Source organism: Malaclemys terrapin, chromosome 17 (assembly GCF_027887155.1).
Source record: "Malaclemys terrapin pileata isolate rMalTer1 chromosome 17, rMalTer1.hap1, whole genome shotgun sequence".
NCBI lineage: Eukaryota > Metazoa > Chordata > Testudines > Emydidae > Malaclemys > Malaclemys terrapin.
In genome coordinates, this window is record NC_071521.1 from 11,898,801 (window position 1) to 11,922,531 (window position 23,731).

The window sequence follows — 23,731 nt, forward strand, 5'->3', positions numbered from 1 at the left end:
AGAGCTCCTGGGTCTGTTAGCTTTCGAGCGCTCTCCAGCTATGCAACAATACCTCCAACCTGTGCGCAGAGAAGCAGACTTGAACACAGCCGCCTTGGCTGTACCTTCCTGCTTTTCTTTAATACACCCTTAGAATTGATCTCAATAAGCAAAACAATCCAGCAGCTTGCAGTGTTAATAAGATTACATCAGCGATCCAAACGAAAAATCCACCCATTTAACAGAGCAGATTGTTAGGCTGATATTTAAGATTCCTGGAGAAAAAGAAGGAGCTTTCGGGTGTCTGACCCTTCACTGTGCTCCATAACACGGAGAAGATCCCTCTGCCTAATAAACCCAAACTTTGAAAGCTACAAATGGTAGAGACCTTACATTAAAAAATGCTTCTTGGTTCTGAAGTGGAGGTGGCAAGGAGGGGAGAATTGAAATGGGGTTCTCTCTGCGCACCAATGTATTGGTGACATTTCAGATTAGAGTCAGGAAGCCCCATAAAGGTCTGGAAACTGTGGATCCAGGTAAAGTGCACATCGAGTTAGCAAATGATGTCATATGGGGGAGGGGGACATTCCTTGACTGTGAGTTATTGGTTGCTTAAAGCTAGAGGGGAAAGTTTTTTAATGGGATGGGGTGTTCCCCTGGCTCCTGTCCCTCCCACCCCCACACCAATAAATCACTGTCTATATTCCTCTCTTTCCAGGCTAACCTCCTCTGAATTCTTGCAACCGAGCACAGCAGTGCTTGAGCACTCCATTAGGGGAATGATTAAGAAACTGTCAATGTTCTACAAAACCCAATGCTCGGAACTAAAAATAAACCAAGACACCAGGGGGTGAGAGGGAAGGGAAAGAATTTCAGAACTCGGTGCAAATTCTCCAGCAAAGCAAAGATTGCAGCAATGTTTACCACTGAACAGTTTTTTCTGTCCCTCCCTTTCACACACCCCCACGGGAGATGTTTGGGGGAAAAGGGGGTGTTCTGCTCTCCTCGCCAACACTTCAGTGCATCGTGATGTCTGAATCACCAGGCTGAGCTTCTCTAGAAAGAAATACTTGTTTGTCTGGTGCTTCTCACTGAATAACGATACTATAGCGGGGGTTCTCCCTTCTGTGATGACCCCCTCAAATACCTGCCTTTTCTTTTGCTTTCTTTATCAGTGCAGCAGATCGTGCAAATGCTGCACACCATGACACACTTACACATCCCTCCCCTCAACCTTTGCAGGGGCATGCATTCCCGTGACACAAACAGCACATGTGCAGCCCCCAAATGCGAGCAGCAGGGCCCCATACGGAAAACCAACAGCATCTTTTGATCTTGACCGGCTCCTACTCCATCCCTACCCCTAGTACGAGAGCAATCGGAAAGTTGCCTGATTGTAAGGGGGTTAGAATACTTACAGTAGGTCTTCCTGGTCAGCTCTTCCACAACTTCAGGCTTCAACTTGCTGTTGGATTTCCCCATTATTGCCCAGCAGCTCTTCCTCCAGATCACTCAGTACATCAATCACTATATTGCCTTGTAACTCCCCCTCTCTCACTGAGGGGTCATCCGAAGGCTTGCCTTGACTTTAAAAACAATTCAAAATCACCTCGGGTTCTTCTTCCAATCTCCTCTCCTTCCTAGAACAATGTTTCTTTAAAAAACACAAAAGCAGCAGCAGCAATGGAGTAAGGGGGAGAGGGAAGAATTGCTTTTGTTTTAGTGGTGCTCCCACCTTCTGGGAGATGGGATTTCAGTCCTGGAGGAGTTTACCCCACTCTTCAATTGAAGAATAACGCTAATAAACAGAATTGCTACATTACACTTGGGGAGAGGGCTTTGGGGTTCGGTTTTTTTACAGCGACCAGAGCTGTGGTTACATTTCAGTCATGGTTTCTCTTCATAAAAAATGAAACACTGCAGGTGGATTTGTTTTTCCTCCCCTGCCCTTGCTTGCACAGCCTGGGAAGGAAGGTTATTGTGTGTGTGTCTCTCTCTCTATCCTCCCGGTAGCTCTGTGGAGTGTTGCTGTTGTCGTCCCTGGTTACAGAACACCCTCCCCTCTTCCTTTCGCTGTGTAGCTTCAGCGGGCGAGGATTTGCTGCTGCCTGCTGCTCTGCTGATAAGGTGTTAACTGGAATCTGCCAGTCAGACAGCAGCAGGCCAATGTCTTCTGTCTCCCTTTCTTGTCTCCTCACTCTCCTTTTAGATCAATCCTCTAAAAAACCCCCACAACCCAATCACATTTTCATTCAAAACAACTCAATGGCTTCTTCTTTCTCTGCAGATGCATTGATTTCCTTCCTCTGGGGCCTGAAGGGGAAACGCTTGTTGTCTCTAACTTGGAGCTGAGTGTCTAATGGAGATCGGAGATTCCCCCACTCCCCTCTCTCCAAAGTGGTGTATTTATCTGAGATTCACAGAAGTTAGGGATGGAAGAAACTGACTGGGTCCTTCGATCCGCCCTCTGCCATTGAAGAATCTGCCTTTGTTTTATCAGAAAGTGGCAACGATATATTTAGCGCTATGTAAATAAATGGGATTATTATTGTCACTATACTGGTTTCTGCCTTGACGCAAAGTCCCGTTAATGAGATTTACTGCCTATAGCACATTTGTTTTGAAGACCCATATTCCTTCTCCCAGATTCCTTTGCCTGTGTTCTTGAGACTATTTCTCTTGATGTTTTCCTGGCACGTAATAATTTACAAAGAAGTGACTTTTTGTGAATTTCGTAGATAACTCTAAGGCGTTTGCTTGCTTTCTCTCCCTTGGGGGAATTTGATAGCGAGTATGCAGCCAGGGTAGCGGAAACCTGCAAGAAACAAAATAGATTTTCATCACTGACAGGTGGGTCTTTGTAAATCAATATTTTCCTTATCTCAAAGATAGAGTGTGCCCAGATTGGTGGAACACCCGGCCTACCAAGCTGACTGTGTTGCAGATGATTAACATACATCCCATCTGACAACGTGTCTCTACTCCGCTTTCTACTTATGCTATTTATCTCCAAAGAGATCAAATAATGTACTGCAATCTATGAGTCTTGCTACAGTCATTTTTATCCGTGAAAGGGACTCTTTCCCCTCTGGAGCCAGTCAGAAACATGGATGTTGGCCCCTTCCCTCAAAGAGCCATGTGGGTTCTTTGATGTTAAAATTAGGACTTACTAAAGATGACATGCTGAGCCATCACACATCAACCAGCTGATCACAGAGGTTGGAACATCACTGCCCCTTATGCACCAAACACATCAAGAGTGACCTCTCTGCACTAGACACCACATTAATATTATAACCCATAAGCAGGTGAAGATTCTGACCACCCAGCTAGTAACCTCAGCAACAAAGCACCTCCCTGCAGGCAGTTCCATTTCTTTTAATTTAATTAATTAATTTAGTAATTATTATTATTATTTAATTAATGGAGATATCCCATCTCCTAGAACTGGAAAGGACCTTGAAAGGTCATTGAGTCCAGCCCCCTGCCTTCACTAGCAGGACCAAGAACTGATTTTGCCCCAGATCCCCAAGTGGCCCCGTCAAGGATTGAACTCACAACCCTGGGTTTAGCAGGCCAATGCTCAAACCACTGAGCTATCCCCCCTCCAAAAAATGTGCACTGCTCGCTCAGGTTCAGGAGAGTGGTGAAGGAAGAAGAGCATTGATGGGGTTAAACCTGCCAAGGGAGAAGAAACCTACTGAAGTCTGTATGTGTGTATATATATCTCCTCAATATATGTTCCATTCTATATGCATCCGAAGAAGTGGGCTGTAGTCCACGAAAGCTCATGCTCTAATAAATTTGTTAGTCTCTAAGGTGCCACAAGTACTCCTGTTCTTCTTTCTACTGAAGTCGTGCCCTCTCCTGCCAATTTCCAGTGCTTGCTCTGTCTCTGACTTGTTCGATGACCTTAGGTAAGTCAGAGGGACCATCATTTGGAGAAGTGGCCTCTGATTTTTTTTGGTATGCTTCAATTTTTGGCACCCCCCACTTGGAGGTTTCACAGGTATTACTCAGCGCCCTCACAGGGCTCTCGTGAGGATTAATTCATCCATGTTTGTAAAGTGCAAATGGAAACCGTGTGGAGACTTTTTGAAAATCTGACCCCAATCAACCTACCCATGGGCCATACAGAGAATCACTGACAGAGGTGGAAATACAGCCCAAGAGCTCATAGCTTAGCCTAGGCCAGTGACCTTTAACCCTATTCCACCTGGAGCTAAAAACCATCCATGTTTTTTTGCCACAACCCACCCAACTCCACAATCTTTTGCAGCCAGGAAGGGGAAGAGTATCTTTGGATACAGACTGGCTAATCTAGTGAGGAGGACTTTAAACTAGGTTTGATGGGGGTAGGAGACAAAAACCCACAGGTAAGTCAAAAACATGGAGACCTCGGAGGAGGGTCAAAATCTGGGGGGGAGCATGGGCCATTATAGCAGGGACAAGGGAGAGACAAGAGGGAACATAGAGGGGAAATCAAATCAGTATCTTAGAGGTCTGTACACTAATGCAAGAAGTATGGGGAATCAACAGGAAGAACTAGAAATGCTAGTGAATAAACACAACTATGACATAGCTGGCATCGCAGAGACTTGGTGGGATAATACGCATGACTGGAATATTGATATAGAAGGGTACAGCTTGCTCAGGAAGGACAGGCAGGGGGGAAAAAGAGGAGGTGTTGCCTTGTGATTCAAAGATGGATATACTTGGATTGAGGCTGAGTTGGAAATTGGAGACAGACTTGTTGATTTATCTCTGGGTAAGGATAAAAGGGGTAAAAAACAAGGGTGATGTCATGGTAGGGATCTACTACAGACCACCTAACCAGGAAGAAGAGGTGGATGAGGCTTTTTTTAAACAGCTAACAAAATCACCCAAAGCACAGGACTTGGTGGTGATGGGGGACTTCAACTACCCAGATATCTGTTGGGAAAATAATACAGCAAGGCACAGATTAACCAACAAGTTCTTGGAATGTATTGGAGACAATTTTTTATTTCAGAAAGTGGAGAAAGCAACCAGGGGAGATGCTGTTTAGATTTGATTTTGACAAACAGGGAGGAACTTGTTGAGAATTTGAAAGTTGAAGGCAGTTTGGGTGAACGTGATCATGGTAATCATGAAATAATAGAGTTCATGATTCTAAGGAAAGGTAGGAGGGAAAACAGCACGATAAAGACAATGGATTTCAAGAAGGCAGACTTAGCAAACTCAGTGAGTTGGTAGGTAAGATCCCATGGAAAGCAAGTCTAAGGAGAAAAACAGTTCAAGAGAATTGGGAGCTTTTCAGAGACACTATTAAGGGCACAAGGGCAAACTATCCCACTGTGTAGGAAAGATAGGAAGTATGGCAAGAGACCACCCTGACTTACCCAGGAAATCTTCAGTGATCTGAAACTCAAAATAAGAGTCTTGCATAAAGTGAAAACTAGGACAAATTACAAAGGATGAATATAAACAAATAACACAAGTATGTAGGGACAAAATTAGAAAGGCCAATGCACAAAACGAGATTAAACTAGTTAGAGACATAAAGGGTAACAACAAAACTTTCCACACAAACATTAGAAGCAAGAGGAAGACCAAGGAAAGGGTAGGCCCTTTACTCAATGAGGTGGGAAAGACAATAATAGAAAATGGCAGAAGAGCTAAATGACGTTTTTGTTTCAGTTTTCACCAAAAAGTTTAGTAACAATTAGACGTCTAACATAGCGAATACCAGTGAAAATGAGGTAGGTTCAGAGGCTAAAATAGGGAAAGAACAAGTTAAAAATTACTTAGGCAAGTTAGATGTCTTCAAGTGGCCAGGGCCTGATGAAATACATCCTAGAATACTCAAGGAGCTGACTGAGGAGACAACTGAGCTATTAGTGATTATCTTTGAAAACTCATGGAAGACAGGAGAGATTCTAGAGGACTGGAAGATGACAAATATAGTGCCCATCTATAAAAAGGGGAATTACAGACCAGTCAGATTAATTTCAGTACCCGGAAAGATAAAGGAGCAAAGAACCAGGCAATCAATTTGCAAATATCTAGAAGATAATAAGGTGATAGCAGTCAGCATGGATTTGTCAAGAACAAATTGTGTCAAATCAACCTAATAGCTTCCTTTGATAGGGTAACAAGCTTTATGGATGGGGGGAAGTGGTAGACGTGGTATATCTTGACTTTAGTAAGGCTTTTGATACTGTCTTTCATGACCTTCTCATAAACAAACTAGGTAAATACAGCCTCGATAGAGCTACTATGAGATGGGTGCATAACTGGTTGGAAAACTGTTCCCAGAGAGTAGTTATTAGTGGTTCACAGTCATGCTGGAAGGACATATCAATGTCCTGAAGGGGTCAGTCCTGGATCTGGTTCTGTTCAATAACTTCATCAATGATTTAGATAATAGCACAGAGAACACACTTATAACATTTGCAGATCCTACCAATCTGGGAAGGGTTATAAGTGCTTTGGAGGATAGGATTAAAATTAAAAATGATCTCGACAAACCGGATAAATGGTCTGAAGTAAATAGGATGAAATTCAATAAGAACAAAATGTGAAGTACTCCACTTACAAAGGAACAATCAATTGCACACATACAAAATGGGAAATGACTGCCTAGAAAGGAGTACTGCGGAGAGGGATCTGGGGGGTTATAGTGGATCACAAGCTAAATATGAGTCAACAGTGTAACACTGTTGCACAAAAAGCAAACATCATTCTGGGATGTATTAGCAGGAGAGTTGTAAGCAAGACACAAGGAGTATTTCTTCCACTCTAGTCTGCGCTGATAAGGACTCAACTGGAGTATTGTGTCCAGTTCTGGATGCCACATTTCAGGAAAGATGTGGACAAATTGGAGAAAGTCCAGAGAAGAGCAACAAAATGATTAAAGGTCTAGAAAACATGACCTATGAGGGAAGATTGAAAGAACTGGGTTTGTTTAGTCTGGAGAAGAAAAGACTGAGGGAGGACAGATAACAGTTTTCAAGTATATAAAAGGAGACGGGAGAAAAATTGTTCTTGTTAACCTCAGAGGATAGGACAAGAAGCAATGGGCTTACATTGCAGCAAGGCAGGTTTAGGTTGGACATTAGGAAAAGTTTCCTGTCAGGGTTAAGCACTGGAACAAATTGCCTAGGGAGGTTTTGGAATCTCCATCATTGGCGATTTTTAAGAGCAGGTTAGACAAACATCTGTCAGGGATGGTCTAGTTATTACATAGTCCTGCCTTGGATGCAGGGGAAAGAACTAGATGACCTCTCGAGGTCCCTTCCGGTCCTACACTTCTATGATTCTATGAGACTGTAGCCAGGAAAAAAAAAAAAAAAAAAACACATGGCTGATGTTGGGTGCTGGGATTTGTGGAGCTAGCACTGGGTGTGAGGAGGTTACCTGGGCATGGTGAGGGCCAAAGGAGAATTGGTCATACAATCTCACAGTATATGAAAGCTCTGTGTATGTGCTAATTATCTCTCGTGCTCCACTGCTGCTTATCTTCTCTCCTACCTTGTATTTTAAATCCTGCCTGGGCTGTCCGGACATGCCCTTACTCCTCAGCTATCAGCAACTGCTGAGGGAAATAATAGACACTTTAAATAATGAAGTAAAGGCTGTTCTGTAACCCTGCAAAGAGTATAGTGCAAATTGTGTGTGTGTTTATAAGGAACAGGGTGGGTGGGGGTAGGCAAGTGTGGATTACAGTACACACATGCTATGTTTCTTTACTAGTGAAGACTGCCACAGTCAATTGTCCAGGGACATATTCCCTACAGCAGACATTTCTAAAATACATAATCCTCTATTAGCAAACCTTCCACAAACAAGCTCATTAAGGCAGCAAAGTTTAAAAACACAGCAGCATCCTTTATCAACACATCCCCAGCCTGGGCAACAAAAGGCTGATGGTAATATACCGGTACGAGACAAAAGAAAGGAGGCACAAATTCTCCTCTCTTATGCACGAGTGTCAACAGGAATAAGCCCACTGACTTCCAGTGAGTTACTAGGGATTTACATCATCGACTCAGAGACTTTAAGGCCAGAAGGGGCCATCATGCTCATTTAGTCTGACCTCCTGCACGTCACAGGCCACAAAACCTCACCCACCCACTCCGGTAACAGGCCCATAACCTCTGGTTGAGTTACTGGTGTAAGTATGAAAGCGGGGGAGGGTGAAGTCCTCAAATCTTAATTTAAAGACTTCATGGTACAGAGAATCCAGCATATCTGAGAGCAGAACGTGGCAAGAGTCTGTTCTCTTCTAGATGCTACTTAGATTGTAATCCCCTTAGGGCAGGGGCCATCTTTTTGTTCTGAGTTTGTACAGCACCTAGCACAATGGGGCCTGGTCTATGCCTAGGGCCCCTAGGCACTATGGTAGGGCAAGTAATAATAAAATAATAATAGGGTGGTAGTGAGGCATGCTAGCCTCATAGGCCCCTACACTAGTAAGAGGAAGCCTGGGGGTAAGGCACAGACTGGGACTCTGGAACACTGGGTTCAATTCTAGCTCTTCCACAAAATTCCCTGTGGGACCTTGGGCAAGGCAATTTCTTTGTGCCTCAGTTTCCCATCTGCAAGATGCAAATAGCAATACTTCCACTTTGCTTATTTACATTGTAAGCTCTTTGGCGTAGAGACTGTCTCTTGCTGTTTATGTACAGCACCAGCACAAGGGTCCCCCCCTCTCCGGGGAGGCCTCAAGAAGCTATTGTAATAAGCAACACCATCCCAGCCTAATCATTTTAGTACAAAGCTCTGCTGCTGAGAAACTGATGTTAACAGGATTCAATTAAATTTAAAATCCTACCCTGCCTATGCCACAGAAAACACTAAAAAGAAGCTGAGATCACTTGGTGAAAGGATAAAAGTAATCAGGAAAAAAGCTAGTCAATTTCTCTCCCTAATTACTGACATTGGCTTTATTCCTTCCTTGGTAAGTAAAAAGGTAGTAGGGTGTTGGCAAGGATGGAATGTTATTTCCAAAGATACAGAGACACAAGTTGCTTCAGGCAGGCTGGCTTAAAATCAGAATCGGACAAAAGAATTCTGACTAAACATGAAGCATGCAGAGAGTATCTGTACATGAATGAAATATGAAGGTAATTTCCTTACAGAGGAAACTGAATGCTGGGCCAGCACTTGAATGCAGCTTTGCTTCGTGAACTCCCCATGTCTCCCTTCTGAGATATACATTACCATCCTGGGCCGCTCTCTTTATCACATCGCTAGCTACTGTGGTACAGTACTGCAGTGTAATCAGCAATAACCTTGGGTACTCTTGCAGCAGGGTAACAACAGACACAGCATGCCACAAAGGATATTAAGTCTCAAGACTCAGAACTAGCTTTTCCATTAACCAACTGTTTGTGTCCTGAGTTTATACACCTTCTGTTCACCATACTGCAATCTGCTGCCATGGAAATGATTATTCATTCAACTATATTCATTATTCTATCATCCTCGTGATCAAACAAGGCTGGCAGGGAGAAAGTTCATGCATAAATAAAAAGCACCGAAGGGGTTTAGAGTATGCTCTATTATTACTGGAAGAACTGTGAAATGTGTAGATCTGGTGTACAGTAAAATCTGTTTCCATAACAAACTCTCCCCCCCACCCTCTTGGGTATTTATTTTAATGGGTTTAATAGAATTACTGAATTCTCTTTAATCGGTACCCAGCAAGTCTATTAACTTCAGAAACGCATTCTTTGTTACAGGTGGGATAACCACTCTGCAGGCAAGGATGATTTAATAAGCACCTTTATTTGCTTTCATGAGTCTTTTTTTTTTAATTTAAGACTTCATTGTCATTTTATTATGATGATTATATTCACTTCATCAAATATTGTTGGAGCTATGTGGCAACATTTGATTATCCACCCTTTGTACATTCCAGTCACTTACTTCGCAAGGCAAATGTTCTCCTCTTCCCCTTTCTTTGCGTATGTACATATATATTTAAACAAAAGAGAGTGGAAAATATAAACCCAAAGAAGCCTGACACTGTTCCAGCCCTTGCTAGCAGCAGTGTTCTCCTAATCAAATGACAACGGGGTATGTTCTGTGCATGGCCAGCATCCACAATAACACAATGCTTTGTAACATGTAAATATCCCATGTGTCCCAAGTTGTTAGTATTATTGTTGTTTGCAGCAGAGCCTATAGGGCGCAGCTGAGATCAGGTCCGCATTGTGCTAGGTTCTGTACATACATAGAATAAGAGACAATCCCTTCCGGGAATAAAACCCAAGTCCCCCTGTGTCCCAATCTGGTTTCTTAACCACACAACCATCCTTCCTTTCAAAGAGGCACAAACAGTGAGCACGGCCACAGGCGCACACCTGATTTTTTGTTTCTAACGCCCCTAACCCCATGGGACTGGAAGCGCTTTTTGGAGAGCCGGAGGGTGTAACACGGTAGGAATTTCGATACAGGAATTGGGGCTGTCCCTATTAAGGAAGCAGAGGTGGCAAACCCGGGAGGGCCTGGCTCCTGTCTTCTCCGGGGTGACAGACGCAGCCTTCGAGGCATCCGGCTGGAGGAGTTTCTCCCATTTAAAGGCAACTTCCCCCACAGGCAACCTCATGTCTCCCTCGTCTCCAGGCATCTGGAGAGGCTGGGGCGACGCGCAGGGACTTATCTGGGCATCTCGCTGCGTCCCAGGGGAAGGCGCCTGCCTGCGCCCAGCCTCCCCCGGTGCCGTCAGAGCGGATCGCGGCTCCTGGGAGGCTGGTCCGGCGGTGCAGGGGCTCGCAGGCAGCGAGGGGGGGATTCCCGCCGCTGGGGGCCCCGTGCGGCCCGGGCCGGGCTGCTCGTACCTCTCCACTCCCGCCCAGACCCGGGGCGATGTGCCAGGCAAAGCCCCCCGCGCCGGGGCCGGGGCCCCGCAGGCCACGCCGGGGAGGGGACGGTGCCACGCGGCGCCGCGCTGAGCCGCCCCCGGCCCGGCCCGGCCACTCCCCCGCTCCCCTACTCACCGGCAGGCTCAGCTCCGCTCCGCCGGGCTCGCCGCGCTCCCCGCCCGGGCCTCGGCCCAGCCCCGCTCCGCCCGGCGCGTCTCTCCTCCTCCCGCAGGGATGCGGAGCCCGGGGCGCTCGGGGGCCGCTCAGCGGGCGGCGGGGTCAGGGACACGCGTGGGCCCAGCACAGCCGTGACCGCCGCGGGGGGGCGCACGCGGGGACCATCACGATCCCATAGGGGGTGGGGGCGAAGGGGTGACGGTCGAGGCCTGGTTGGGAAGAGGGGGGGGGATCACCTCCACTGACCCTCAAGCCCCTGTCACCCAGGGGCTGAACGTGGGGACTGTGACCCGGACCACTGCTTCCCAACGGGGGGGGGGCGCAGACAGGTGTTAGACTCGCTACAGCCCAGGGCAGAAAGCCAAAGCCCTGCTGCACAGGACTGCAGCCCAGAGCCCCCCAAGCCTGAGCAACTTAGCTTCATGAGGCCCCCTGTGACGTGGGGCCCCGGGGAATTGCTCTGCTTGCTATCCCTTAATGCCAGCCCTGACTTTTATATGCAGAAAACCAGTTGTTGTGGCCCAGGTGGGCCGTGGAGTTTTTATAGCGGGGGGAGGGATTCTGAAAGAAAAAGGTTGAGAACCCCTAACCCAGGCATACTAAGGCAGGGTGTCCGGCCCTCCTCTCAGTGTTTCACCGGAGGGGGTTGTGTGTGGCTTCTGCTGAAAGCTAAGCACTGGCTGAATGCCATGGTTATTGCGAGAGGTTTGTATGGGAACTAGTGTAAGAGATCTGCAAAATGTAGAATATTAGGGTGCGAAACAGTTGAAGCAACCTGGTCACCTGAGGTGAGACGGGGTTTCAGGGCTAACTCAATCAGCGCTGAGAACAATCCACACCACTTCGTGCAGTGGCTGGACCAGCCACTTACAAAGACAAATGAACCCCAGCATTGTTTTTCTGAAGAGGGGCCCCTTGAGCTGAGACAATAGTCTGTAACTGTGTAAGAGCAGAAGAAGTGACACAAGTTATTACCCATGACTGAGGAGAAACTGCCAGTGCGGGTGTCTCTTTAAAGGTAGAGTCCAGCTGTCTGAACTGGACTAGTGTAGTGCTGTAAAGATTGACCAGTGGGTGAGAGAAATACCTCATGTAGCAGCCAATTTGACACCCAGGGCATCTCTCCAGCACTGTAATCTCTACTGATTCCCTGTTGGTTTCTAGGTGGAGTTCAAGGGGTTGTTTTTTACCTGTGAGGCCTATCAGAGACCACCTTTTTCCACGCCGTACAGCCGTAGTCAGCAGAGCTGCTGGAGTTGCCTTGGCATTGCTGTTATCCCCATTGACCAAAGGGGAATTAAGGCACAGAGAGCCCAACAATACACAGGGCGGCTGCGGCAGTGCACAGCACTAAATGTGGGTGCCCAGATTACTGCTCTAACCACTGCACCATCTTTCCTCTTCAGGCTGTAGGACAGATGCTACTGCCCATCTGAGTTCAGGGAGTACATTCTCCCATAATATTCCCCTTCAGCAGACTGAGCAGTGGGCAGGGTATGCAAATATCTTATGCGGAAGCAAATGATCTAGGTCTTGAGACTGCCCCAGAAAGTGGGACATTGGACATGATACTGTTGGCCCTTCCTGTACAGCGTCTTCCTCACTTGCAGTGTAGTGGCCTGCCCTGGTTCAGACATGGATGGTTAGAGTGGGTATGATCCTCTCTAGCCTAATTCAGATTGTAAACACACTAAGACAGAGATGGTGTCTTCCTCTGTTTTGCACAGCGCTGAACAGGCAAGTGAGAAATCCCCTCACAACCCTGAGTAAGAACATTCTCCTGGCTAGCAGGGGCAGAGGCCGTGCCACCTTCTCTGTCAGTGTGGCACCAAGCACATGGACATCACTCAGTGATCACACTTAGAGAGCGTGATCCTTGTGGCGGAGATAACAGAGGCCAAAAGGCATCAGGCTCAGGCAGTATATGTTACCAGACCTGCCTGCCCATCTTCTTACCATCATTGTTCTGTGGCACTACACAGCTGATTTTGCCAGTTTCCACCATCTCCTGTAGCAGCCCAGGGAAATGTGAATTAGTTTCTCATAGCTGCAAGTGGAGACAAAAATATATATAAGTTTTAGGGCTGTCAAGAGATTAAAAAAATTAATCGCGATTAATCGTGCAATTAAAAAAATTAATCGCATGATTAATCGTGCTGCTAAACAATAACAGAATACTATTTATTAGAGCTGTCAAGCGATTAAAAATGATTAATCGCACTGTTAAACAATAATAGAATACCATTTAAATATTTTTGGATGTTTTCTACATTTTCAAATATATTGATTTCAATTACAACACAGAATACAAAGTGCACAGTGCTCACTTTATATTTATTTTTGATAATTATTTGCACTGTAAAAAAACAAAAGATACAGTATCTTTCAATTCACCTCATACAAGTACTGTAGTGCAATCTCTTTGTTGTGAAAGTGCAATTTAGAAATGTAGATTTTTTTTTGTTATATAACTGTGCTCCAAAACAAAACAATGTGATGAATTGAAAAACACTGTTTCTTTTGTTTATCATTTTTCAGTGCAAATATTTGTAATAAAAAATAATATACTCTGATTTCAGTTACAACACAATACAATATATATGAAAATGTAAAAAAACATCCAAAATAATACATTTCAATTGGTATTCTATTGTTTAACAGTGCAATTAAAACTGCAATTAATCATGATTAATTTTTTTTAGTTAATCATGTGAGTTAACTGTGATTAAATAGTAAAATAAAATAAAAAATGGTGTGCCATTGTGAGCATAGCAGGGGTGCTTGTGGGTTGTATAGCTATTGCGGGGACAGATTCTGCAACCCGCACTCGTTAAATACCCCTACTGACAGTGAAGAGCACCATACTTCAGCCATAGACTCCTTTCACCTCCAGTGCACCTGCTCAAGGAGTAACGAGTATCAGAATCTGAGCCTTGGAGACTTCCCTAGCTAGAAAACTGAATATCTCCTCTTTCTTTGCCGGGAACTCACACAGTGGAGCACATCCAGCATTTCTGTCATTTGGAAAAGCATCTTTGCAAGAGTTTTCTTCCTTCCCAACATACAGGCAGCTGCCACAAGGGTAGGCATCTGGCCAGGGGGACCATGTGTGTGAATGTGATGCTCCTCAGGGCTGTGAGTTAGCTTGTTGGCACCTGGCTCCTGCGCAAGGGGGGGTCTTGCCTGTGCCAGCTGGGTGTTAGCTCACTAATACAACCAGCTTGTCAGCTGCTCAAGTACTCTCCTCTTGGCTACACCAGCCCTGCCTTGGCCCCTAAGTCCCAGGGGGACACTTTGAAGGGACATCGAGCCCTGATCACTGAATACCCATAGAAATCCCAGATCCACCATTCCCAAAGTAACAGCTGACCCCAAGTTACCAAGTGTAGGCCCTAGTTCATGTTTATGATTTTGTTTGGTATTTAGCCATTTGTTTCCATCACTCACACTTGTTTCTATTGAAATCTCTATTTTTTCTTAAGTAAAATTTCCTTTTGTTTTTTTGTAATCAAACTCAAGTTCCCAGTTTTACAGTAGCCCATCACTCCTGTATCACACACAGCACTTGAGTTTGGTTACAATCAAACAAAAGGAAAATTTACTTTAAAAAAATTATAGATTTAAATAGAAACAAGTGCGAGTGGTGGAAACAAATAGTTAAATACCAAACAAAATCATAAACACGAACTAGGGCCTACACTTAATAGGCACCTTTCCTGTCTAAGAGTAGATTCTTACCCCAAAGTTCAGGCGTTCGCAGCATTTGCTAGCCCTAATAAGGCCTGGTCTACACTGGGGAGGGGGTGTCGATGTAAGATACGGAACTTCAGCTACTGGAATACCGTAGCCGAAGTCGACATATCTTATTCCTACTTACCTCCCGTCCTCATGGCGCAGGATCGACAGCCACGGCTCCCCCGTCGACTCTGCTACCGCCGCTCGCCCTGGTGGAGTTCTGGAGTCGACGGGGAGTGCATTCGGGGATCGATTATATCGCGTCTCGTTAAGACGCGATATATCGATCCCCGATAAATCAATCGCTACCCGCCGATACGGCGGGTAGTCTGGACGTACCTAAGGAGCTAAGATCAATCTTTCATGAAGCAGCCCCACTCATCACCTTCTTAGTGAATGGATCCAGGGTGTCTTTCTCCACCCTGTGATATACTGAATCAGTCTTCTGTCTTGATTCACAAACCAGGTGATCCCCTCACTGCCGTATCGTCCTTTTCATTTCCAGGTTTTCCATTGACTGTTCTGGGTTGGTGCAAAGGTGGACAATTGTGGACGTTACGTAATTGGCTACCCTGAGAGGGGTGACAACTCCCTCTTTGTGAATGGGGCATCACCGAGACAATTATTCTCTGATGACTCACTTTCACTCCGAGACCATGAGGACATCATTTTTAATATAGTTACATTACTCCTTAAATATTACCCATACACACATCTTGCAATGATTAGGAGTACTGATAAGTTACAAGCTTTAAATTAAATAAAATAAATTAATGGAGATATTTTATCTCCTAGAACTGGAAGGGACCTTGAAAGGTCATTGAGTCCAGCCCCCTGCCTTCACTAGCAGGACCAAGTACTGATTTTGCCCCAGATCCCTAAGTGGCCTCCCTCAAGGATTGAGCTCACAACTCTGGGTTTAGCAGGCCAATGCTCAAACCACTGAGCTATCCCTCCTCCCACCTTTCAGTACAGACCTCACCCTTTATGGATAAACACCATGAAAGCAGCATATTAGGTGTCGTGAGTGTGTCAGGTCTGCGACAGGACTTGCTTGCAAAGAACAGAACTCTTAGCCAGCTGGCACAAATGGGCCTCCCTGTCACAGTCAAATGAATTCACTGACTAAAAAAAAATAAGAGGCTATTTTAAGATAGTAATGATCTGACTCAAGCTGACAAAAGCCAAGGAAATTCTTGGCACCCTTAGAGGAGAACCTAAGCGTGGCAGTGCCAGGGAGAGCAAAACACCCTTGCTGTCTTCAGAAAAGGCCCGTTCAGGTCAGGGCACCATGAAGAACGTTGCAAATGCACTGCCCCTGTGGCATCAGTTTGGTGGATGAAGAAAGGCCTCCAGTCTGCAGGGCTGTCACTCTAGCACAGTGGTTCTTAAGCTGCGGCCCACAGGCCACTTGCGGCCGAATCAGCACACAGCTGCGGCCCATGTGACAGCCTCAGGGCCATATGGGTAGCATTGGATGTGGCCCACATAACACATTGCGGGCTGCATACGTGGCCCACAATAGGAAATAGGTTGAGAACCACTGCTCTAGCACCTGCCTACCAGGAGCTTGCTGGAGCAGTGAATGAATCGTGCTTTGTGTGCACATCATACGTTCAAATCCTCTTACAGAAGTAGTGAAAATCCTGCCACCTTCACAGAAGTAACAACATTCAGGAGGTCAGGAAAATTCTACTGCTGTGAGCCAAATGAATCCCTGGTGTAACAGGCTTCAGTGAAGTTATCCCAAGGATGAATTTGGTCAATCCTGCGTGTGACCACCTGTTCTCCTCTGGCTTGCCATTCAGGGATCTCTATGCATACTGGGATCTCAGAGAGGGGCTGATTCAGAGGCAGAACAAGGGTTGATTAGGGATAGCATTGGCAGCCGTAACTCTGACTCCAGTGTTTTTTGGCTATCATAAGGCGGACGCTTGAAGCCGTTTCAGACTGGGCGCGATGTGAACGGAACTGCTGTTGCTTTCCTCCAATGTCACATCGACGCAAAGTCAAAATGCTTTGTAAAGTCCTGGCAGAAGGTTGACATGGTCATTGTTTTGATGGCCGACCTATAACCAGCCAAGTCACAAAACCCTCGGAAATCATTTAGAACTTAAAACACAGAGGGACTCTGAACTCCACCAGGCCTGCTGGGTGTTACTCTTATAAATGAATTCTGCGTAACATGGAATTTCCACTTATATGTGCTGTGTGGCTTCAGGTGAGGAGTGATGGCATACCACAGACCAGCAGCGAGGCCAGGGGTCCTGGCTTTCTTTCCCCAGGCTGTGGGACTATAAGCGTCAAACCGTGGGCCAGGATAAGCAAAGCGGTGGAAGTGAACATGACTTTATAAGGCTGAACACACAGTGGTATGCTAAAAGCAGATGTGCAGATGGTGTGGGAAGTGCTAATATTCAATACACTATTAATTTCTCTTGTTCAATTCCAGTATATTTTTTAAAGACGATATCCTCTCCAGGGCCTCTGGGGCACTAATTATTATGCTAATATGTAAACCTTGAGAAGGCTGGCTGTTGCGAACTAATCAGCCCCTCTCCTGTTTACTTGTTTGTGTATTAAACACTGTAGCTAAGGCACAGCAAAGCAAAGGGGAGGTAATGGCCTCCACAGAATTTTAAATCTTCTGGGATCGCAACTGGGAAACCGCTCTCCTCTGTGCCCCTCATGGGTTCTTCTTGAAGCAAAGAATCCTCAGCTTATTCCAGCTGCTTTGAGCCTCCCAAGTGGGCTTCAAGCTACAGGTCATTTCTAACTGGACAGCGCATTTGTTATGACAGTGACCCCAATATAAAGACTGAATGTTGCAGAGTTGTGTCTGCACTAACTGGGTTAGGGCTGTTAGCTATGCAACAAGCAGTCGTTTGTTATAGCACAGCCATTACGCTCAGGTCACTGGGCCATTCAGGATCGATGGGAGATTTGGAGAAATTGATTCCTCGTTTCTTCGAAATGTCTCAGTGCAGGGGTGAGATGATGCGTTGTAGTCATTACCAGGAAGAACGCTCCAAGGGGACACAGGGCCGCTAATGGCAGGTTGCAAGGAAAATCTTTCAACGAAAGAAAGGTTGCTTGCGCAAGAAAGCGGCCCTTGGTATGAAGCAAAGGCAGTGGCATGTAGGTTAACAGCAGAGAAACAGCATGTTTTTTAATGTGAGACTCTAGGGCAAGTGACAGGTACCAGGCTGCCAGCCCTGGGTGGATATACCCTCTGCTTATGCAGCAGCTAAGCTTTCCAACCAAAATCTCTCAGGTCCAATAAACAAGACCTGAGAATGATAGCTCGGTCCCTGCATCCCATTCAGTCCTTAGTCAAGGGTGCTCCTAAAACAGGGTCTGACCCTCAAGCACAATTGTGCTGGCAGTTTTCATGCTATGAACTAGATTGAAACCAGTTGATTTCAATGGATTACTTATGAGTCACATTCACATTTCAGCTCCCCGGCGCTTGTCTACTTCACACACTCCACATGCTGTCAGCGCTGCAAATAAAAGAGGCTAACAGTGGGCAAGTAGGAAAAAGCTTTAGTCACTACTGATCGGGTGTGATTTGAAAAGGACAGCATAGACAGAAAGAACTCCTTCCCAAGCCTCATATTGAAAACACATCCAAGCTTTATGAACAAATCCATTTTCTGCAGAGGGCTCCGTCCATCTTAGAACTTTCCATCCTCACGTAAAAGACTGAATTAAAAAATCTGCACCTATTTTCCAGATCGCTGTAGGACCATGCCAGGCGTGGTTGTAGCCTCCCCTAGGGCTGCTGTGATTCATGACAATAGGCAGGCATTCTAGAAGCATTAAGTCCCAGACGCTATTTCTGTTTAGCTTTTGCAGCAGCAGTTCAAGTCCCTTACTTATCAGGAATACAGATTAGAGAGCACAGGCTGCAAGCATCACTTTCCTTCCTCAAAGTGACGGCTTTCTAGGTGGCAGCTGAGCTGGTGCCATGTGTGCATGAGAGAGAGAAATAGGGTTCGATAGTAAAATAGTGGATTTGATATTTTTAAAAGATGGTAATTAGCGATGGGAATGACTGAATCAGGCATCTAGTCCAGCCCACGGCCAGTGTGGGATTGCTCCCTATGGTATAGTTAGTAGCAAATTGTCCAGTCAAGTACTAATTACCAGAAGCAAGAGAGATTTCTGTTTCACCAGGGAGGCTGTTCTGCAGACTGGCAGATCTCATTGGTAGAAAGCGTCTAACATTTATTTTTTCCTTTTCTCTATTTCATCCCACTATTCTGCATTCTAGGGCCTTGGACCACCCCAATTAATTCCCCTCACTGCTTGCTGTTTATGCCAGCCAAGCATGTTGTAGAGATTACATCTCCTTCTCGGCTCCCTTTAGTCATTACTTACCCAAGCCTCCACAGCTTTAATTCTTTTAATCTTCCATCAGAGGCCAATTCCCTCTCGCCCCGTAATCGCTGCTGTTGGTCTCTGTACTCCCTCCAATTTGGCTACAGCTTCATGCTATGGGAGGCCTCTCCGTTTGGCTTTTCCCAAGGGATGAAAAGGCCAATACTTTGCATAGCTATGCCATGAAGTTGTGAGAGGTTTTTTTAGCTTGCAGATTTCTTCCTGCAGAGCGGAAGCTAGGCTCAGTGAGCGAGTGAGAGTGTGAGGGTTAGCTTTTAAACTGTACCACAGCTGAGTCACTTCCAGGCTTTGCAAGAGATTGGCCAGTCCATAGCTAACAGTAGGGGTTTTTTAAACCTTCCCTGGGAATGGGAAATTGAGTCAAACTGCAAAATTGGTTTAGAACAAGGCCAGGAGCTCAATATGGGTCTGCCATTGCACACAGAGACCCCATTTCTGTTCACATAAACCTCTCGGTCTTGTGGCCGTTCCCATGTATTGTTTAACTGACTCTTTTTGCATTGAGCTTGTCAGGAAGCTAATTTTAGCATCGTCAAGAGGGAGCAAGAGGGTAGGTGTTAAAACGATCACTCCATTTGATTTCCCCACCCTCCCATCTGGTAGGCCTGCAGTAATCCCACGCCTCTCCTTGCCTTTCCAGCAGTAGGACAGTTGTCTCCCGTTCTGTTATGCTATCCTTCAGCTGTCCCACTAGAGAGGTTCCATGTCTCTGTAGGATATAGCCACGTAGCTGTAGACTATATAGTCTGAACCAGGGCTGGCCAGCCTGAGCCTGAGAAGGAGCCAGAATTTACCAACATACATTGCCAAAGAGCCACAGTAAGACGTCAGCAGCCTCCTATCAGCTCCTCCACCCACTCCCAGCACCTCCCACCCACCGGCAGCCCTGCCAATCAGCTGTTTCATGGAATGCAGGAGGCTGTAGGGGGAAGGAGCGAGGGCACTGCAGGCTCAGGGAAGGGGGCAGGAAGGGGTGGAATGGGAATTGGGCCTGTGGCAGAGCCAGGGGTTGAGCAGTGAGCCCCCCCCGGCACATTGGAAAGTTAGCACCTGCAGCTCCAGCCCCGGAGTCGGTGCCTATACAGGGAGCCGCATATTAATGTCTGAAGAGTCGCATGTGGCTCGGGAGCCACAGGTTGGCCACCCCTGGTCTGAACTGTCACCTCCAGCAGCGCAGCAGTTAGCTATCAGGGGAGTAGGGGAGAGAGAATTTAGTTTTTCCAGGGTACTGCTAATTACCAGAGACTTCCCCCCACCTTTTTGAAAGAGGTATTGATAACCAGTGTTTATTTAAGGGGGCTGAGAAACCAAACCGTAGTAGCACCAAATTATAGAACTTGTTTCCATAGAGGGGCTGGTATGCATTTGTTATAACCTAAGCTTAGGGCAGGCGCCAGCTTATAACTGAAAAACCCCTCCTGTAGCTTTTGTGTATTCATAACGGAACATATCGATTTTATGAAAAAGGTAACGTAATTTGTTTTTATAGCGCATCCTTCATACCCAGCGTCACAACACACTGGAGAAATTGTCAATCATGAGCTAAGGAGGAAAATGGAAGGTTACGGTCAGATCTGAAGAGAAGCAATTCCCTGCTGTCATGGAGATGATCTCACTGGAGCATACAGGCAACTGAACCAACAGCTATGGAGAACATTAGGGAGGGCCACAGAGAAGCAGAAGCAAAGTGCAGGGAAAAGGGTTGAGAGGTCACAGTGAGTTTTAAAAATAAAGAGCCCAAATCCTAGGGGGGAAAAAAGGAGGGGGAAAGGGCTGGCAAGGCCTGGGGTGGGGGCAAAGACTTTACACCAGAACCAAAAAAACTCCCTGCAATGGCAGAGTCAACTCCTAGGGCAGCAGTTGGAGGAAGTGCTTGAGTAGGTGTTGAGGGGGGGTGGAGGGTGGGGCTGGTATTCTCTTTCCATTGGTCCAAAGAAGGCAAGGAAACCAAAATTCATCTTTGTCACCTAACCTGCACCAGTCTTGAGCCTGAGATAACTCTTCCCATTGTTTAGCCCCTCTGTCATCATGGTCTTCCTTCAGACTCCTGTAGTCTCCCCTCCATTAGCTGCAATAGGTAAAATTCAGCCCTGGTATAACTCCATTGATTACTGCAAGCTTGCAGTTTAGCTCTATCACTCTACACTGGTTTATTTGAATGCTGACTACACAATAAAAACAAGACGGTAAGCATTCTATTTTAACAAGCTATATAGTCAAAGCTGACCGCATGAGAAAGACAGATTACTCTTACTGAAGTAACTCAACATAACACACTGCATGAGGCAAATTTTATTACTACTGCAAGATGTTGTGGGCTACTAACTCCAGAAGTCATGTATTGCCTATTAGGGGTGGAATCCTGCTCTACAGCTGGGGATATTCTGTGTCATTGCATGTGTGCAGAATTCATGGCCCCCGCAATTTCTTTGCTTCCTCGCAGAAAAATGACTTTTGCAGCTTCCCTTTAATTCACGGTCAGGAGCAGTCATGCACTCCTCCCCAGCAGTGCAGGTAGGTCCATTTGAATGCCCAGAGCAGCCAGTAGAGATGTAAATCACCACCAGAGTGGGGGGGTCGGTGGGGGCTGGGCAGTCATGCATGAGAGAGAGAGAGAGAGAGACAGAGACAGTCCCTCTCGCTCACTATTGCAGCATGCTCAGTGTGGAGGGGTAGGGTGTTGGGGTGGTTTCTCAGGAGGTAGGTGTGGGGCAGGCTCCATCCCCTCAGACAGAGCAGAATGTAGCAGCCTGCCTGCTTAGTGAATTCTTCTTAGTGAATTCCCCCAGGAGTATAAAACAGGTGTCAAATTTTTAAGGCTCCTTTACATTGCCGGAGTGGTATAAAGGAACCTTATTGTAAAGGACAGCGTGACCTTATAAATGCTGATGGTGCTTCAGTGATTAGAACTGATCTAAATTTTTGGACTGAAAAAATTTCCTATCAAAATGTGCTCCACAAACTGTTTGCTACTGACCTTTCCGGAGATGGTCAGTAGCCAATATAAATCTTGAGATTGAGTCCACAGCCTGCACTTGCTCTTCAGTTGCCTATCATGTAACACTGGGCATATGGCTGCATATAGTTGTTGACTAATAAGCAGGGCCGGCTCCAGGCACCAGCTGAGCAAGATGGTGCTTGGGGCGGCAGATTGTTCGAGGCAGCATCCCGCCCAATCCTAGGGCGGCACAGCCGCCTTTTTTTTTTTTTTTTGTTCCGCTCCGGCCACCCTGTAGGGGGCGGCAGCGCAGAGGATCGGAGCACCCTGCAGGGCAGTCCTCTTCCTTCCCTCCCCGCCGACCAGAGCGGAGCCCTTGCGGCATGCGGCAGGAGGCAGCGCTGCGGGAGGGGCCACGTGGCAGCGCCCCTGCTGTAGCCCTAGCCGCCCCCTTCTCTCTCTCTCTCCATACCTGCCAACTCCTGCCAGCTGCTCCCCCTGCACCCGCGCTCCGGCCGCGCTGCAAGAGTTAGTGTCCTGATTTGTATCCCCCCCGCAGCTTATCTTTACATTAATACTGTCCTCTGCTCTTTTCACAGCCAAAAAATTCTGATAAATCTATTTTGCACCCCAATCTGAACTGAAGAGTAGAATATTTACATATCTACAAGCACCCCGAAAAAACCTGTTTGTGGACTGACATCTGAGTCTTTCAGAGGTCAAATGCCTAGTGAATCAAACCTATTCTGTTAAAGGGATCCTAAAGCTGCTTTATGATACAGAACGATCTAGAATAGTTAATGGGAGGGTGTTTTCAAATCTGTCACTCGCATGAACTGAATGGTTGTCATGTCACTGGTTCAGTCACCCAGCTGTTAGCTGCCCTGAGTCCATGCCCATATGAGAACTTGGGTACATACAAGGGGTGACTAGCCCATCCCACAGCAGCTACATACTCAGTACTAGCGCAAGTATGTCTCCTCGAGTTAGGAATCACCCCCGCTGCTCCACCTGTAGATATACCCTTAGCTACAAAAGAAAAAAAGTGAGAATCACCTAGCAACAGGGCTGTCATTAACTCCACTTTATTATATGGAGATCAGAATGCTCAGTGAAGTTTCTACAGGGACATTTTTTTAAAACTGCTCACTCTACAGGATCACTAATCAAAATTAAGATGGGTTCTTGAGCCAGTCGGCTCACAAGGAATGTGCTATTCCCTCTACCACGTTATTCTGGTGTCTTCACTTTACATATAATTTAGTACCTCAAGAGAACATTTTCTCATCAAATGCATCAGCCTCCCAGCAAACTGCCTCTTTCATGTATAAGCCATGCAGAGATCTTAAGGAATCCTTGCTTTACTAAGCAAGAGACCACTGGGGAAACATACAGAACTTTCAGTATCACTAGTAAAAATGCAAAGTGGGCCAAGAGCAGTGTATGAGGAGGCTACTAGGACAGCTAAGATTAATCTGTTTTAGACAGGGATATTTTCTCCCTGGAATACAATAAAAAGTTGATTGGTCAAGTCTCACATGTGCACCATATCAGATTTCAAACGCATTTCAAATGTATCCAGCTTATGCATGAAAAACAATTCAGAGGAAAAGTAAATTTTTCTTTCTGTGCAGTCTTCCATGTCACC

At 46.1% G+C, this 23,731-nt stretch overlaps 1 protein-coding gene across 3 annotated transcripts in view; it reads right to left on the reverse strand.

Moving 5' to 3' along the window:
• Window positions 1-12,978, reverse strand: part of NCS1 (neuronal calcium sensor 1) — a 113,164-nt gene extending 100,186 nt beyond the window's left edge. The window contains exons 1-2 of one of the 3 annotated variants that reach the window (XM_054007712.1): window positions 12,963-12,978; window positions 1,398-2,794 (exon numbers count right to left, since the gene is read on the reverse strand). In XM_054007712.1, coding sequence (XP_053863687.1) covers window positions 1,398-1,461 — 64 coding nt within the window. In that variant the 5' untranslated portion in view covers window positions 1,462-2,794; window positions 12,963-12,978. Of the gene's footprint in view, window positions 1-1,397; window positions 2,795-10,805; window positions 10,823-10,964; window positions 11,054-12,962 lie in introns of those variants that run through there. The other 2 variants (XM_054007710.1, XM_054007711.1) reach the window with 2 other exon arrangements.
• Window positions 12,979-23,731: the final 10,753 nt, after the last annotated feature.